This window comes from Lacerta agilis, chromosome 11 (genome assembly GCF_009819535.1).
Source record: "Lacerta agilis isolate rLacAgi1 chromosome 11, rLacAgi1.pri, whole genome shotgun sequence".
Classification (NCBI taxonomy): domain Eukaryota; kingdom Metazoa; phylum Chordata; class Lepidosauria; order Squamata; family Lacertidae; genus Lacerta; species Lacerta agilis.
Genome location: NC_046322.1, coordinates 3,722,792 through 3,738,727, shown reverse-complemented (window position 1 = coordinate 3,738,727; position 15,936 = coordinate 3,722,792). Strand labels below are relative to the sequence as shown.

Below are 15,936 nucleotides of genomic sequence, written 5' to 3'. Positions count from 1 at the left end.
AGGCACTGTTTTCATCATCACTCAAATGTATTTAAAAGAAGAAATCGAGATTCATGGATCCATCAAGGATGGCAACAAGGTACTGAGCTACTAGATTAATCTGCGCCATGAAAACCCAGCTGGGCACAAGCCTTGTGCCCCTGGCAGACCATGCAGAGCTGAGAGCGGTATGCTGTCACAGGCAAGAAAGTTTTGGGGGGGAATAGCAGCACGAAGAACAGGATGAGAAAGCAGACAATTGTGGTAAAGTTACAAAGAAGAATCCATATCCAGAAACTGCAGAAATATATCACTAGTGTAGATAATACTGAGCTAGAGGAATAAAGCTGCTTCCTATGTTCATATGCCACATAAACCTAGTTCACTCTGTGTTCGTTTATTCTATCTTAGAACTGAGAATATCCACTGCATTTGGAAGTTGGGAGAATGCGGAAGGAAGGAAGGAAGGAAGGAAGGAAGGAAGGAAGGAAGGAAGGAAGGAATTGGACAGTGTCACAAATCTGGGAAGAGAGATCAAACAAGGACTGATAGCAGCCTCTACCTTTTCAAAGTCTGCATTCGCCAAAGTATTTCAGAAGGTCACAGCTGTATTCTTCAGTGTTAAAAGGCAACCTGTCCACTCATTCATGGATTCAATGAAATCAGGTCATAAAGCAATACCAATGAGACCAACACCCCCAAGGTACCACAGCACTTGCAGTCTTCAGGCTGCTGCAAAGAACATGGGTTGATTCACACATGCATGCCCCTGAGGTCCTAAGATTACTATTCTTCTGAAACAACCGAGAAAACTCTTGCATGTGACTCTGAAGCACCACAGAGCCTTTTGAAATTGAAATTCTGACTTGGGTACAGTCGATGTTCCAAAAGCTTTAGCAATATGACTTGTTTTATTCAGGGAAACAACTACTGCAAGAGTAAGACCATACACTTTTGACTAAACTCACCTTATTCCATTCTTCTCCCAAAGTGGGCGGGGGGGGGATTTTTCACATCACAGTAAATCTCCTCTGTATGCCTCCATAAGGCTGCTGGAGAACAAAGACTAAGAGCCTTGTCTGAAGTGACACCCAAATTGCAGAACTTTCTGTCTGGGTGTAGGCACCTGACCTTTTTTTTACTATCTTTTAGGCACCACGCAAAGTCTGTCCCATTTTTAATGGCAGGTGGTTACTGTAACTGGCCCTTGGTTGGTTCCACCTCCACACTAGTCTTGAGAATGGTGCTCCCCAAACTCCAAGAGGTGTTGGGGGCTCCTGCTGGCTCCAGACTACAGCTCACATAGAAGACGTACTAGGCTTTCCCGCAGCAGCTGCTTTATCTTAAAAAGTGGGTAGGGCAGCAAACATCCAACAGAAAGAGAGCTGGGAGGAAGGGGTGTTGGTTCTTGTATAAAAGGTCCTTCCCATTCACTGCGGCACTGCGGTGGTGAGAAGAAGACAACTAAAGAGACCCCTGAAGCCCAGCTGCCTTTTGAGGAGAAGAGAAGGACAGCCAACAGAGTATCAGAAGGGCAAACAGTCCAGCTAGGTCTTTCAAGGAGGGTGTGACAACAAAACTGATGGAGACTATCTGTCAGGAGGCTTAGAGGGGACATCTGGGTAGGTTCCTTCCAGGGAGAATGGGGTTCCTCCCTCCTTCGTTGCTGTGCTCTTAGTTTGCAACTGGACTTAAATTGCTCAAGTCCAGAGTTTATAACCGGCTCCAGTACTTTTTGCTGGTTCAGTACCCTGCCCCCTGCAGGGGCTTCCCCCTGCCTTCAGGAGCTAGGGCTGCAAATGTGCCCCACTGGCCCAAAAAGGCTGGTGGCCCTTGAACTTGGCAGAAGTTCTACGCCACAGGGGGGTGGGGGAGCAGTCCACAGGTCCTAGTTCAATAGGAAAAGCCAGATCTCTCTCTGCCTGACAGTCACCAGCACCTCCTCTGTTCTATGTGGCATTTCTGGAGGACATGGGACATGTTACCCTGGTCAGTGGCCTTTATGGAAGGTGGTCCCTTCCTGTCCTCATCACACCCTTCAGTAGTTGGACTGCTGTTTTATAGTTGCTGGATTACTGCTCTTCCACCTTCTGTTTTAATCTATTGTTGTGTTCTTTGTGGTTTTTCCATTGTTTTATATGATATGCTGTCTTATTGGGCTTGGTTCCAGGAAGAAAGCAGGGAGGAAAAACGAAATGTACTTTGTGTGTTGGAAAGCAAAGCACACATCGAGCTATGATCAATGATTTCACTGTGCTGCTGATCCAGAGATGCTTTTCAGCAGGGGTTTCTCACCTCTAGGCCCCACGGGAAGGGAAGGGAAGGGTGCCTGGAGGACTTGCCACCTTTAGGGAAGCACAGCAGGTTTAAATGCTCCAACTTTTGCCGTTGGAGCCCCATGGCTGCAGGGGCCATTTCAATAGGATGACAAATAGCAATCATCCAAAAGGAGACAATGCTGGTGGAAGGGATGAAGCACTTACCTGCTGCTCCTTCTGCTTGGCAGCCTCGAGCTCCGAAAGAGAGTATGTGAGCTTTTCTTGCTGCTCCGAGAGATACTTCTGATAAAGGCTCAAAAGTTCCTGGCACTCTCTGTATTGCTGCTGCAGAGGTGAGATAGCAAGTTAAGGACAAAAACATTTCTCATGGATGAGGGAGTGGGAAGGTGGGGGGAGAAATGAAGTCATTATTCTGTGCAAATCTGATTTAGCTGTCCAGGTAAGAAATCAGAGCAAAATACAAGAGCCATACAGCAAGAAGATGGACTCTTCCAGAATGTCTAGAGAGAGAAAGTTATAACTACATAAACAAAATATTCATCTCCTTTCATCTAGATTCCTGACTAAATGCAAGAACCCTGCTACATGGGCCAAATATTACTGAGTTTTGCCTTGCAATTTGGGCCATGTAGAGATTGCCTTAATTTATACAAATCTTCCCTCTACCGGGCCTTGCACAACATGTTCATTCTCCCACAAGCCACCAGTTTCTGGTGCCCAATCTTCCCATGCCTCCAACACACAACGTTGGGTGTTTGCCTGGTCAAATAATGAACAGTCTTTAAGCATTCCCTTTAAACAAAAAACAAGATGATGCAATCATCAGCATCCTGATTACAGAAACAAAACTAGACAATTGTTCTTGTGAAGCAATTAAATTAACTTTCAATGAAATTATCGGAACCTTTAACAATATGTTTCTACAAATGTGAATGGTAAACGGGCAGTTCTCCCCACTGGCTTTTATCCCAGAAAACCAGGATCCAAGGTTACCTTTTTTTTAAAAAAAAAAGATGAAATTAAGAACAGGATGTAAAGTAATAGCAATTCACAACAGGGTAGACAGCAAGCCCATTTTTAAGGACAGTTGTGCTTGGGAGGCAGGAAGCCAATTCTTCAATCAACATCAACACCTTGTTTTGTGTAAAACAACAACAACAAGATGAGAGCCATGGGCAATCCTAGGCTATTTGTGTTCCGGGGTGTCTGCAGTTATAGTAGGGGACAAGCAGGAGATGTTTTACTACGCTGTTAGGTTTGCACCCAATTCCTGCAGGACAGGAGGTGGGGAGGCGGCTCTCGCTCCGTGTGAACAAATGTCACCATAACGAAACGTTAAAAGGCATGTTGGTACCCACAGGGGCGTAGCTAGCCGCTGGGCTGCCGGGGGCGGCAAGCCAAGCGGCACCCCTGGGGGCGGGGCGTCGCTCTGTGCGCATGACGTCATGACGCGTGCGCATGGAGCGACACCTTCGCCCCGGCCAGATGGCCCGCCCCTCTCCATTCCCCGCGGGCTCTGCTCAGGGAGTGCACCGGGTTTTTCTGCTGCTGCACTCCCTGAGCGGAGCCGTCCCAGGGCATGGAGAGGGGTTGGGCCAACGAGGGGGGGTGACACTCCTCCTCGCTGGCCAGCCCCTCTCCATTTCCCGCCGCCTCAGGGAGTGCAGCGACGAAAAAAGCCACTGAAACGGGGAAAGCCCCCTCTTTCAGCGGCTTTTTTCACCGCTGGCTAGAGGCGGGGATTGCGGGGGGCGGGGCCCCGTCCCGAGTGTCACCCCCCTGGGCGCTACCTGAGGGCCCCCGCCCCACCCCCACCCCCTTGCTACGCCCCTGGGTGGCACTCTGTTTCATGGGATACTGACCAGGCAATTGGCCAGGGTGCCAATCCTCCCAGAATAACTCTTTTTTGCCTGCCACATGTGCAGAGCAAACAATTCCATCAGGGAAATGTGCTGAAATTCCTACTACTAACAACACTCCCTCAACTATACATGCTCCCATCCAATATATAAGATAATATTATATCCACACTTCATAAACTACACAGGCTCCCAGTTTCTTTCCAAGCCTAATTCAAAGTGGTGGTTCTGACTGCTAAAGCCCTCCACGGCTCAAGACCAAGGTAGGTGAAGGACCACTTGTCATCTGGAGCTCTTTTACAGGTGCCTCTGCCATTGGTTAATACTTAGCAGAACCTTTTTGGTGCTGGCACCCCAAACAAACGAACCAGGCGCCTAATTTATTGTTATTCCAATGCCAGGCAAAGGCCTTTTTAGTCTCCCAGGCTTCTAATCTAAGCTGATTTGTTCCATCCTTACTCAGATCTAACATTCTTACAATGCTTCTACAAATCTGCTGTTTTTATTCAAAGGCTTGTCCCCCCCCCTTTAATTTTATTGTAACTTATCATGAAAATGTGATTGAACAGTGGGGGGTATAAATGGCAACAAACTGTTCAGACATTTCTGCCACCATCTTGGCTGCTCTCTGGTTCGCAGAAAGTGGATGCAAAGTGCAGGGTGGGTGGGACATCATAATTCAACAAAAGAAAGCAAGGGAGACCGGAGACGGAGACAGAGACGGTGGTGATAAAAACAGGCAGAATGAGCTCAGAGATGCAAACGAGGTAAGTGTGGATGATTTATTCAACAGCGGCCGGCATGGTCATCAATTTGCCTGACTACAATCCCAAACGCAAAGCCTTTCGCAAACTCCCCATGGCTCATATGCAGGCGCAGCCTGGCAGGCCTTTCAGAGACCGACGACAAGTTTTGGACAGTGATCTAGAGACGCAGCAAACTGTGGCATTTGCAAGGATATTAGCAAAAGCGCCCTGCCTTGCTTGCAGCATTGAAATTCCAGGAGGAGATGAATCGGCTCTTCACCTGTCACTGTGCGATTCCTTCCCTTGCTCATTTAACATGGTAAACCATTTCCTTAGCGTCCCCCCCCACTTTCCCCTCCCCACCTCTCTGCTTTTAATTATGCATACAGACAGGGCGAGGGCTCGCTGTCCAGTCCTCCAAATGAAGGCTTTAACAAGATGCCACTGGTAAGGGAGCAAACACGCACACACACCCTTTCTAGCCCGCAAACTGCACTGACTTGCTTTAACTTTTTCTTACGATCCAAGTAGAAGAAGAAGAAGAAGAAGAGTTTGGATTTGATATCCCGTTGTATCACTACCCAAAGGAGTCTCAAAGCGGCTCACATTCTCCTTTCCCTTCCTCCCCCACAACAAACACTCTGTGAGGTGAGTGGGGCTGAGAGACTTCAGAGAAGTATGACTAGCCCAAGGTCACCCAGCAGCTGCATGTGGAGGAGTGGAGACGCGAACCCGGTTCACCAGATAACGAGCCTACCGCTTTTAACCACTACACCACACTGGCTCTACAAGTAGTGTGTGTGTGTGTGTGTGTGTGTGTTGTTGAAAATGGTGGCCGAGGTTACCCATTTGTTATTTTAAATAGGACACACACACACACTATTCAGTTTCCAAAGGAACTCAAGGTTACTCACAATACGCCCATCAGACACCCCAAAACTCACATTAAAATACAGTGATACCTCAGGTTACGAACTTAATTTGTTCTGGAGGTCCGTTCTTAACCTGAAACTGTTCTTAAGCTGAGGTACCACTTTAGCTAATGGGGCCTCCCGCTGCCACTGCGCCACCGCCACACGATTTCTGTTCTCATCCTGAAGCAAAGTTCTTAACCCGAGGTACTATTTCTGGGTTAGCGGAGTCTGTAACCTGAAGCATCTGTAACCTGAAGCATCTGTAACCCGAGGTGCCACTGTACATAAAAATCCTCAATAAAATCACTGATGTTAACGTCAAAGCTAAGGCCCCATAAACAAATACTGAAACAGTCATGAAAGCCAGGGCTTTTTTTTTTTTTTCATCCGGAACTCACCGGAACTGAGTTCCGGCACCTCTTAGGTGGGCACCCTTGCCATGCTAAGAGAACGAGGGAGGTGTTCATGGTGAATTCCGGCCCCTCTTTTTCTAGAAAAATGCCACTGATGGAAGCCAAGCATCAACAAAAAGAACTACTGTATATTCTGGCGTATAAGACTCCTTTTTAATCCAGGAAAATCTTCTCAAAAGTCGGGGGTTGTCTTATACGTCGGGTGGAGAATCTGCGGTCGAGTATATCTCAAACTCTATATTTTAACTGGAAAAGTTGGGGGTCGTCTTATACGCCCAGTCATCTTATACGCCGGAAAATACGGTACATCAGTTAGGAGCTTATTATGCTTTGTTGTCAACCCTAAAAAGGCTAAGAGTTGGCTCAACCAAGTTTTCAGGAGGCAAGTGAATAAATCAGAGATTAAGAAGTAACTTGTTGTCAGAGATGGTCACACAAATGCCATTTTTAGGGGCTACGGTGGTTGTAATCAACTGCCCCTCTCCTTTTTCTGCTCACATCCACTGCACTGGCACCTCTTTCTTGTTCCTGCCCCTCCTTATCACAAGATATAAGACAAGACCAGCCTAGGCTGTCCAATACCCACAGCCAGAGAAGCTTGTCAAAACAGCAGGCATGTGGTTCCCTTATTCTGCAGCTGCCTGGGTTGGCAACCTCTAGTTCCGGGGTCGGCAACATGCAGCCTATGGGTGGATGCGGCCCACAAAGAACATTTTACTGGCCCACAAGCCACCCCTGAACCGAGCCGCCCGCTCAGCGAGCCCCCCGTGCGCTGCCCTTACCTGCGTAGTGCGGGGAGTCGCTGAGCGGCGCCAGAAATCGCATCTGCGCACGCACAGATACCGGAAATCATGTCTGCACTGGTCCAGATGCCGAAAATCGCTTCTGCCCAGGTGCGATTTTCGGCATCTGGGCATGCACAGAAGCAATTTCCAGTGCTGCAGACATGCACAGATGCGCCAGTCCAGCCCATGGACGATCTCCATGGGAATGATCCGGCCCATGACCGGTAAACTTTGCCGACCCCTGCTCTAGTTTCTGTCTATGCATTGAACCAAAGAGTGCTTGCATACAAACAGAAATCCAGCAAAGCAAGTAACTACAGAATAAGGTAGCAGCTCGACTGCAGTCAGAGGGCTTCTGTCTGGGTGCTCAACAAGGGCAGAGAAGGTGGCAAAAACCTATGACTACCTAGATTTGGGATGTCACCCTCAACCCCATTCCCAAGTGCACACTTGCTTCCCCTTGTGCTGCCTGACAATGCAAGGAACCGATGGGGAAAACCCCATACTTCTTGTAGTCTGGGGGGAGGGGAAGAGGCACAGATATGGCCAATAGGGCCCTCCCCTTCTTGCCCTCCATAAAAATTAGGCTCCTTTAAAATAATGAACTTCTATTGCTGCCAATGGAAGCTACTTTAATGGCAGTCTCAGAGGGGGAGCAGGTTAAACTGATGAGGGGAGAGTTAACTTTTTCCTTCTCCTGCCCTGCAACACTCATCCACAGCACCACCATAACAATTGGGATTGGGAAAAGCCCTGTTGGCTTCAGTGGGTCTGTTTTCAAGCCCAGTTGCTGTGCAGGGAGCAATCTTTGTGTAGGTCTCTAGCTGGGGGGAAACGGGCTAGCATGATCTTCAAACTGCCCCGATCCAAGCCTAAGTGCTGTGGGGTGGTGGAAGAGGTGAGCACAGGAGTGTGGTGATGGGTGGGTGGCCTTATCTATTTTATTCATTGCTCCCACCAATACTGCTGGACCCCAGGCCCAAAATGTGGCTCCCGGAATGTGGCTGAAAGAAACTCCCCACCTCTTATTGTGGACATTTCCTCTTCCTGGCTTATTTCCTCTAAAAATGTGGTAAGGAAACCCCGAAAGGGTTTTCCATTTGATCCAAGTGGGCAGAACTGGGAACCTCCTTGAAATCAGTCCGAAAAAGTGAGCCTTTCCAAACGCCTTTGCTTGGCTTGAAACAAAAGGATGGCACAAGCAAGGTTTTAAATAAGCTAATTGCATTTCTGAGCCAACAGACGTGGAGCTCAGGCAGTTTTATAGTTCAGTGTGTTTTGTTGCTGCACACACACACACACACACAAAAGTCTGAAATGATTTGTGGTGGTCTCCCGAGTCTTTGCCAGTGATGATGTATATAAAAGGAATTTTTATGCCAGCTGTAACCATCGGTAGTAATGTTTATAGTAGGTGAACATATTAGCCTGGACGCAGGGCATGAATTTTACTCTTGAAAAAGCCTGTTCGTTTATACAGCCCAAGAGTTAAATGTCTGCATTTGAAGACAAATTGCAGGGAAATTCATTTAAATCTGAGTTGCGTGGCAAAATATAAGAAGCAGCCAATCTCATCATTATCAAACTCTTGCTGTTTGTTCTACCTGCTCAGCTTTTGAGCACCTCCCACATGCACAAGGAACAAATGTGTTCCTTGAGTTCATTGTTACTTAGTTAGGGGGTCCTTCCCACTAGGACAAAAGAAACCAGTAGGACTGACTGCTGCTTTGCTTTTTGCACCTACATATCACACCAGAGACATTACAAAAGCATCCTATGCAGCAGAGAAGGACTTGTGAAGGAATTGTTTCATTAGACCTTGCACTTCCAACATTCTCCCTGATTTTCTTTAGCATTTTTTAAGAAATGCAAGAGATTTTACTCTGTGCAGTATCGTTCTCCTTTGCTTCCCACAGAAAACTTGCTGTATATTTTCCAGGGGGGAAGCAGCGTTTCCATTACGTCCCACCAAAATCACCGCAAATAAAGCAACCTGACGAAAGCAGAGGTGAAACACAGGCAGTTAACTTGTGAGATCTTCCTAGCCATTGATTGAGTAGTTGTGATATCACAGAAGGCTTAGAAACATTCCAACTGTTATAAGGAGTTTTAACTTGAGTGATGAGCAGGAAAGAAGTGAGATGGCAGCATTACTGCACCGATGATCAAAGATCAGGCAGAGTCTGCAGATGGCCTGGGATAAGTGTAGTAGGGTAACCAAAACAGAGATAGCAATACAGAAACATAACTGCATTTTTGGGGGGAAGGGTGTGTAACACAGAGTGATGTCCTATGTTCACAAAGCATTGTATCACGGCAGCTTTCATAACTCTGGAATAAATGTCTAGTTCACTAGAGGGTATATTCTCAAACACAATATGAGAAACTAAGCATGCTTCAGCTGGGAGAATCAGTGGAAATAAGCAGCCAGAAGCTTTTGTTGCTCATAGCAAGAGAAGCTGACCTAGCTTGGAAGCTCTGATTGTGGGAGACAGGGAAGGGGCTTCTCAGATTACCCATAATTTCAACCTTAGTGATGCTCAGGAGATCCGTGTAAATTTGGCCAGTCTTCTTGCAGTTGTCTGTTGGCTATTGAACATGATACCGGCACACTTCTGGACAGAGAAGGATTTAAACCTGGTTCTCCCATGTCCGAACTCACCAAAATATCTGATGCACCGTGATAGCTTCTGCCAAACGAAAAAAGATTTTTCTCTTTTCAACGGTCTAGGCTTAGTACCGTATATACCCGAGTATAAGCCGACCCGAATATAAACCGAGGCACCTAATTTTCCTACATAAACCTGGGAAAGCTTATTGACTCAAGTATAAGCCGATTCACCTTTGCCGCTGTGGAGGAGGAGGAGGAACAAGCAGCCCGAAAGCAGCCCTTTGGGCTGCTCCTTCCTTTTTCTCCTCTGCCAAGTTTGCATTTATGCGAGCAGTTCAGGAATGGATCAAGCTTCCTGGGGAGAGTAAAGAACCGCTGTTCTTGTACACTTCTTAAGGAATGGTTGACTGGGGTGAGCGGGCAGCGGCGGCACGAGTGGAGAGAAAGGGCTTCTTTCTCGCCGCCCCCCACCGCCCGCCTCACTCGAGTATAAGCCGAGGGCAGCTTTTTCAGCACAAAAAATGTGCTGAAAAACTAGGCTTATACTCAAGTATATACAGTGCTCCAAGAATTCACTTGTCCAATAATGATAAAAACACATCCCCCAAGCAACAATATACATTATTAAGAGTTTTACTTTTTCCAAATTTGTGGAGGAGTTTTCATGCAAGCTGTCGCGAAATACGTAAATGGAGAGCAAACCTGGTTTTAAAAGATGCACGAGCTCTGAGAAGCTCCGATCGCTTCCCTAGAGCAGACAGTCCCAAACATCACACACCACCTGGCACATGCTGTGTGCACTTTCGGAAGCCCAGAAACAATGACCACGGGGGTGCCTGCCTGAATTATGGCTGAGGAAAAGGGTAAAGCCAAGCAACTTCCCTGCGGAGTTTATTAGCTAAAATCTGAAGGTGCGGCAAAGACAGAAAGTAATAAAATGTTTTATGAACAACTTTACTTCTCGTGTTCTAATACTGCGGAGCTTATGTGGACTATTTAGCTCAAGCAAGCGAAGGACCTGCTAGGAAACTTCCCACAAGGCCCTTCTTTAATAAAGAAAAGGTTCTGCTCAAGCTGTGAACTCCAGGAAAGTCAATGTCCTCTGGAGAATTGGGGTGTTCAGCAAAGCGGGCTGCAGAAACATAAAAGGAGAGGCGCAAGGCAGAAATGTATCCCATTTCTGTCCAGCGAGAAGCTAGGAACTGGAGATTTGAATAGCTTAATGCTAGCAAGCAGTTAGCCAGTCAATTAAACCAAGGTGCAAGTGTGAAAAGAGAAGGGAAAAGGTCTCCACGCCTGCAGAAGTTAAGCCACTCACTTCTGTTTGAAGTGTTGTCATTCTATTGTTGGAACAGTATAGCTTTCATATAAAGGAATGGCTAATACATTCCCATTGTGTTTGAAAGGAAATTAAATTTACATTCTTTGGGAATATGGTATCATAATTAGTTCATGACTTGATTACACTTTGAAGTGAGCTGGGATGGCACACGGTGCATACAAATGAGCCACGCGGAGGTTACCTGCCTTAAAGAAAAAAAGCACCAGCACTCCAAACAAAGGGAAAGATTCCCAGCTTTCAGCTGGCACAGCCAGGGTATCAAATTCAAATGTTTTCTGCTCCCATCTGGCATCAATAAGGCCACAGTAACTTAAAGATGCAGCCTCCTAATCAGCTGAATGAGTTGTTTGGAAAACTAATCCTTCCATCTCCACCCATACCACCTGCACAGTAGTTGCTAAAATTGATTTTAAAAGCAATGAGAAACACTAAGCTCCTTACATCGGTCAAAATTGCCGATATGATTTATTTCCACAAACATGATGGAAATTTCATGAACTACCGAAGGGAGATTTACATGCCATTGCTCCTTTAGCAACCTGAATTTGTTTGCCAAGATGTTTTTGAAAATAACATATTTAAACCACCACCAAAAACACAGAGTCGAAACAAAATAGAAAATTCTTTCCAGTAGCACCTTAGAGACCAACTGAGTTTGTTCCTGGTATGAGCTTTCGTGTGCATGCACACTTCTTCAGATACACTGAAACAGAAGTCACCAGATCCTTAAATATAGTGAGGGAGTGGGGAGGGGTATTACTCAGAGGGTGGTGGGAATGGGTGATCAGCTGATAGGTGTGGAAAACCTGTTGACGACTCTTAACGGCTGCAATTAGTCTTGCAGGGAAAGGCAAGGGGTGAGATGGCTAAAGATAGCTTTAACAAAATCAAAAATTCTTTCCAGTAGCACCTTAGAGACCAACTGAGTTTGTTCCTGGTATGAGCTTTCGTGTGCATGCACACTTCTTCAGATACGTGCATGCACACGAAAGCTCATACCAGGAACAAACTCAGTTGGTCTCTAAGGTGCTACTGGAAAGAATTTTTGATTTTGTTTTGACTATGGCAGACCAACACGGCTACCCACCTGTAACTAAAGATAGCTTTGTTAAGTATAATGAGATAAGAATCCAATGTCTTTGTTCAGACCAGGTTTCTCCATGGTTCTAAGTTTGGTGATTAGTTGCAATTCAGCCACTTCTCTTTCCAGTCTATTTCTGAAATTTCTTTGTATTAAGACAGCTACTTTGAGATCTTTTATAGAATGTCCTGGGAGATTGAAGTGTTCTCCTACTGGTTTCTCTGTCTTGTGATTCCTGATATCAGATTTATGTCCATTTATCCTTTGGCGTAGGGTTTAACAAAAACACAGAGGGCAGTGGAGAATCACAAAATTGCAGAGACTGCTTCCAAACCAAATTACCGAAGGAAAATTCAAATTAGTCACTGCAACCTATTCACTTTTGCATGAAGGCAAAATGGTTTAAAAACAAACAAACAAACTGTGTCCATGTTTCCAAAGAAAACTCTTGAATCCCTGGAATGGCTGTACCAAAAGCTAGTCACCATTTCTCGTGGTTCTGCTTGACATTGCCAAAGCCACCTCTCTTTCCTTAACGTTCCTTACAGAACTCACCCTCACTCAAAATCACTCTCTATTGCCTTTATTTGCCAACAGGGGCACAATCATGTCATCAATCTTGAGTAGCTGCATCCACTCACAGGACTGGCCACCTGCCATGGATGCTTTAGTCGAGGTTCTTGCATCGCAGGGGGTTGGACCAGATGACCCACGGGTCCCTTCCAACTCTGCAATTCTATGATCCTGTGATTTAATATCTAGGGACAGCATCACATGAGACACGCAGTCGTGAATTCCCAATAAGTCCCTTGGATCACCCAGAGGAAAGAGTGGTGCTGAACATATTGATGACGCTACACTCCAAACCTCCTGGTGCATCTCCAGGGCTTCATATAGATGTCAAATACCATGGGGGACAAGATGGGATATCTCAGGATGTGAGCAACATCACGGGAAGGGTGCTTTGAGGACGAAGGTGAAACTGGGAAGATCCCTTGCTAAATTTGCTGTGGGATGCTCTGTGTCGTTACAGTTCTAGTATGGGAACATGTGTTTTTTGTATGTTATTTTATTTGTGATTGTCTTGCTATGTTATTATAGAATTGTTTTGGTAGTGTTTGTCTGAAGTCCATCCCTGTTTCTTTGTGGGGAGGAGGAGGAGGAGGAGGGTTTGGATTTGATATCCCGCTTTATCACTACCCGAAGGAGTCTCAAAGTGGCTCACATTCTCCTTTCCCTTCCTCCCCCACAACAAATACTCTGTGAGGTGAGTGGGGCTGAGGGACTTCAAAGAAGTGTGACTAGCCCAAGGTCACCCAGCAGCTGCATGTGGAGGAGCTGAGACGTGAACCCGGTTCACCAGATTATAAGTCTACAGCTCTTAACCACTACACCACACTAAGCTGCTTTGAGCATCCTCTCTCTCTCTCTCTCTCTCTCTCTGTGTGTGTGTGTGTGTGTGTATGTGTGTGTATAAAAGTGGCATCCAAATAGAATGAATGAAGGAACTCCTATGGTGCCAAATAATAGCCTCACTTAACTATTTTCTGGAAATGGCCCTGGAAGTAGGAGTGGAGCCACTGAAGCACAATGCCCCCAACACCCACTTCCCTTAAAATGCTCCAGAATTGTCAACAGTGTCAAAAGTCGCCAAAAGATCAAGGAAAGTGAGCAGGCCTGAATCTGGACTTCTGAGCTGGAGTTTTCTGGAACCAGAAGAGAATAATGCAACATCCTTGGGCAGGGGAGGAACCAACACAATGGGACCCTCTTGTAAGAATGCTTCTGGTTAGTAGGGGCATCTGGGGCTGGCCCTGAGGGCAGTACGTTCTCCCACTCCATATCCCTGGCCTCATTTCCCAAAATGCAGGAGTGAGGGGCTTCCCTCCCAACATTCGCAATGTCCTGAAGATTGCCACCTCTGTGGTGCAGCGAGGAGGCACCAATCTTGGACACATCGTAAGTGCTGGGAGGGAAGATAAAGGCCTCTCCCCAGCTCTCCTGATATGCCTTAAAATCACAGTCCCTGTTCTGTTTAGCAACATGGATTTAGTGATATTTTCCTTGCTGTCCTGGGGCTGGACTGACTGCAGGTTGTCCACCTAGGCGGAATAGCAACAGTTGTTCAGAAAGCTAAAAGGCAGAAACAGAGGAATTACAGACTCAGCAAGGGCAGATGCAGACAGAAGATGGCTGATTTTCTCTCACACACAGGATCACACCCCAGTTGCAGAACACACATTTTGGGAGTACAAGATCCCATGCTCAATCCTTAGCAGCTCCGCCTAAGAAGCATCTCACGCAACTGGTGCTGAGAAATAGCTTTTTCCCTTTGGCTCTGGACAGCCACTGCAAGATAGAGAACACAGTATTGGCCAGAACAGGCAATGGCTTGACTCTTTGCAAGTCAGCTTCGTACATACACAGGCAACAGCTAAGTTGCTTGCATATAACACGGAAAGAAATTCAGTCACAATTTCCAATCATTTTGACACACTATTTAGTTGGACGTTGGAAGACGGAAGAGAACAGAAAGCACTGTTTCTGTACATTTAACCAGAGTTCTTTAAATTCAAGCTCAGCTGAGCTCTAGGTGCTGCAGTGATGATTAGAAGGGTATGGTGATCCCAAGACTTGCTGGTTACCGACGGCAAGACTTTGCTCTCTGTTTACATTCTGCACAGGTTAAGGCCCTCCAGAGCCTGACCGAGAATGGCAGCACAAGCTACACCTGGGCCTATAGAGATGCTCTTGCAAAATCTGTCTTGGCTTTGGGTGCTTCCATTGGCTCACCTGCTAGTAATCAAAGCTCCTCCAACAAGGAGCAGCCAGGGGCCCTTGGAGTGGTGGGGATGTGCTCCCTTCATCATTGAACGGGAAACATTTTTTCCTAATGATACAGTATTTGTGGGAGAAAACTTGTTCCATTCGCAATGCGCACACACACAAAGTAAACTCAACCCAAGCTATAGCAAGTGCTGGGGGGTGGGGGTGGCACAGAGAGAAATAAGAGAGAGAGACTAAATCTTCCAAACACAAAGAAATAGGTGTACTACTTCCCCCCCTCCCCTTTGCATATTTAAAGTGCAAGATTAAAACAAATATAGAGAACGCTGCATAATTTAGCTGTCATTTTCTATCAAATTGCTCATAATTGTAACCATAAAATGATAATATTCTACCATATGTGCATCTGCAAAGCTGACAAAAGCATTGGTCAGTGCCATGGAGACGAAATATGGACCGAAGGCTCCCCTTAGTGGCCACTGTGGGGGATGTCACGGCAGCCCAACATTCCTGATGGCCCTCAGCAGCAGGAGTCTTAAATGTGCAGGGAGAGAACCTGAAAGGGTTGCTTTGACATGAGATGCATCTTCAGACAGACTTTCCAAGCAGGATAATCAACAGGGACTCTATAGGCACACGACTTCTACACCGGCCACTTCACTTCTGCGTTGTTCGCACACCACTCCCCGCGCGCAGGCACCAAGTCAGGATTTAGTCCCCCAAATTTCTTCCTAGGCACCCCATTAATTCGAAGAGATTGTTCACCCTAGGGACCTGTGCTTACTGAGATACGTTCCTGCCGTGAATTTCTGCTCAGTGGTGTCGATGGTGATCCACTTCTTCTAAGTGGTGGATCAGTCCATTTTGGTTCTTTTTGACTCCAGCTTGAACAGATTTCCATTAGAACAAAACACGGGGCTTCTCTAGCGCTGAAATTAAAGGAGGCACTTCATGAAGACGGACGGGTGCGTAGCATGGGTGGAAGTCATGGAGGCAGAAATAGAGAGAGAGGAAGTCACACACTGCTAAGAGGAGGCAAGGGAGGACGGAGGCTGAACCCCTTCCCCTCACTTGCCCCTTCATTTCAGCCAGCCCTTCAGCGTGGGCTTCATTCACTTTGTGCAACTTGCCTTGCTAGGG

The 15,936-nt window shown here is 46.5% G+C and overlaps 1 protein-coding gene across 4 annotated transcripts in view; it reads right to left on the bottom strand.

The window, feature by feature from the left end:
* Positions 1 to 15,936, bottom strand: part of KIAA1328 (KIAA1328 ortholog) — a 192,732-nt gene that overhangs the window by 107,812 nt on the left and 68,984 nt on the right. For all 4 annotated transcript variants that reach the window (XM_033164210.1, XM_033164205.1, XM_033164206.1 and 1 more), the window contains one exon: positions 2,463 to 2,590. In XM_033164210.1, the coding sequence (XP_033020101.1) occupies positions 2,463 to 2,590 (128 nt within the window). The remainder of the gene's footprint in view (positions 1 to 2,462; positions 2,591 to 15,936) is intronic.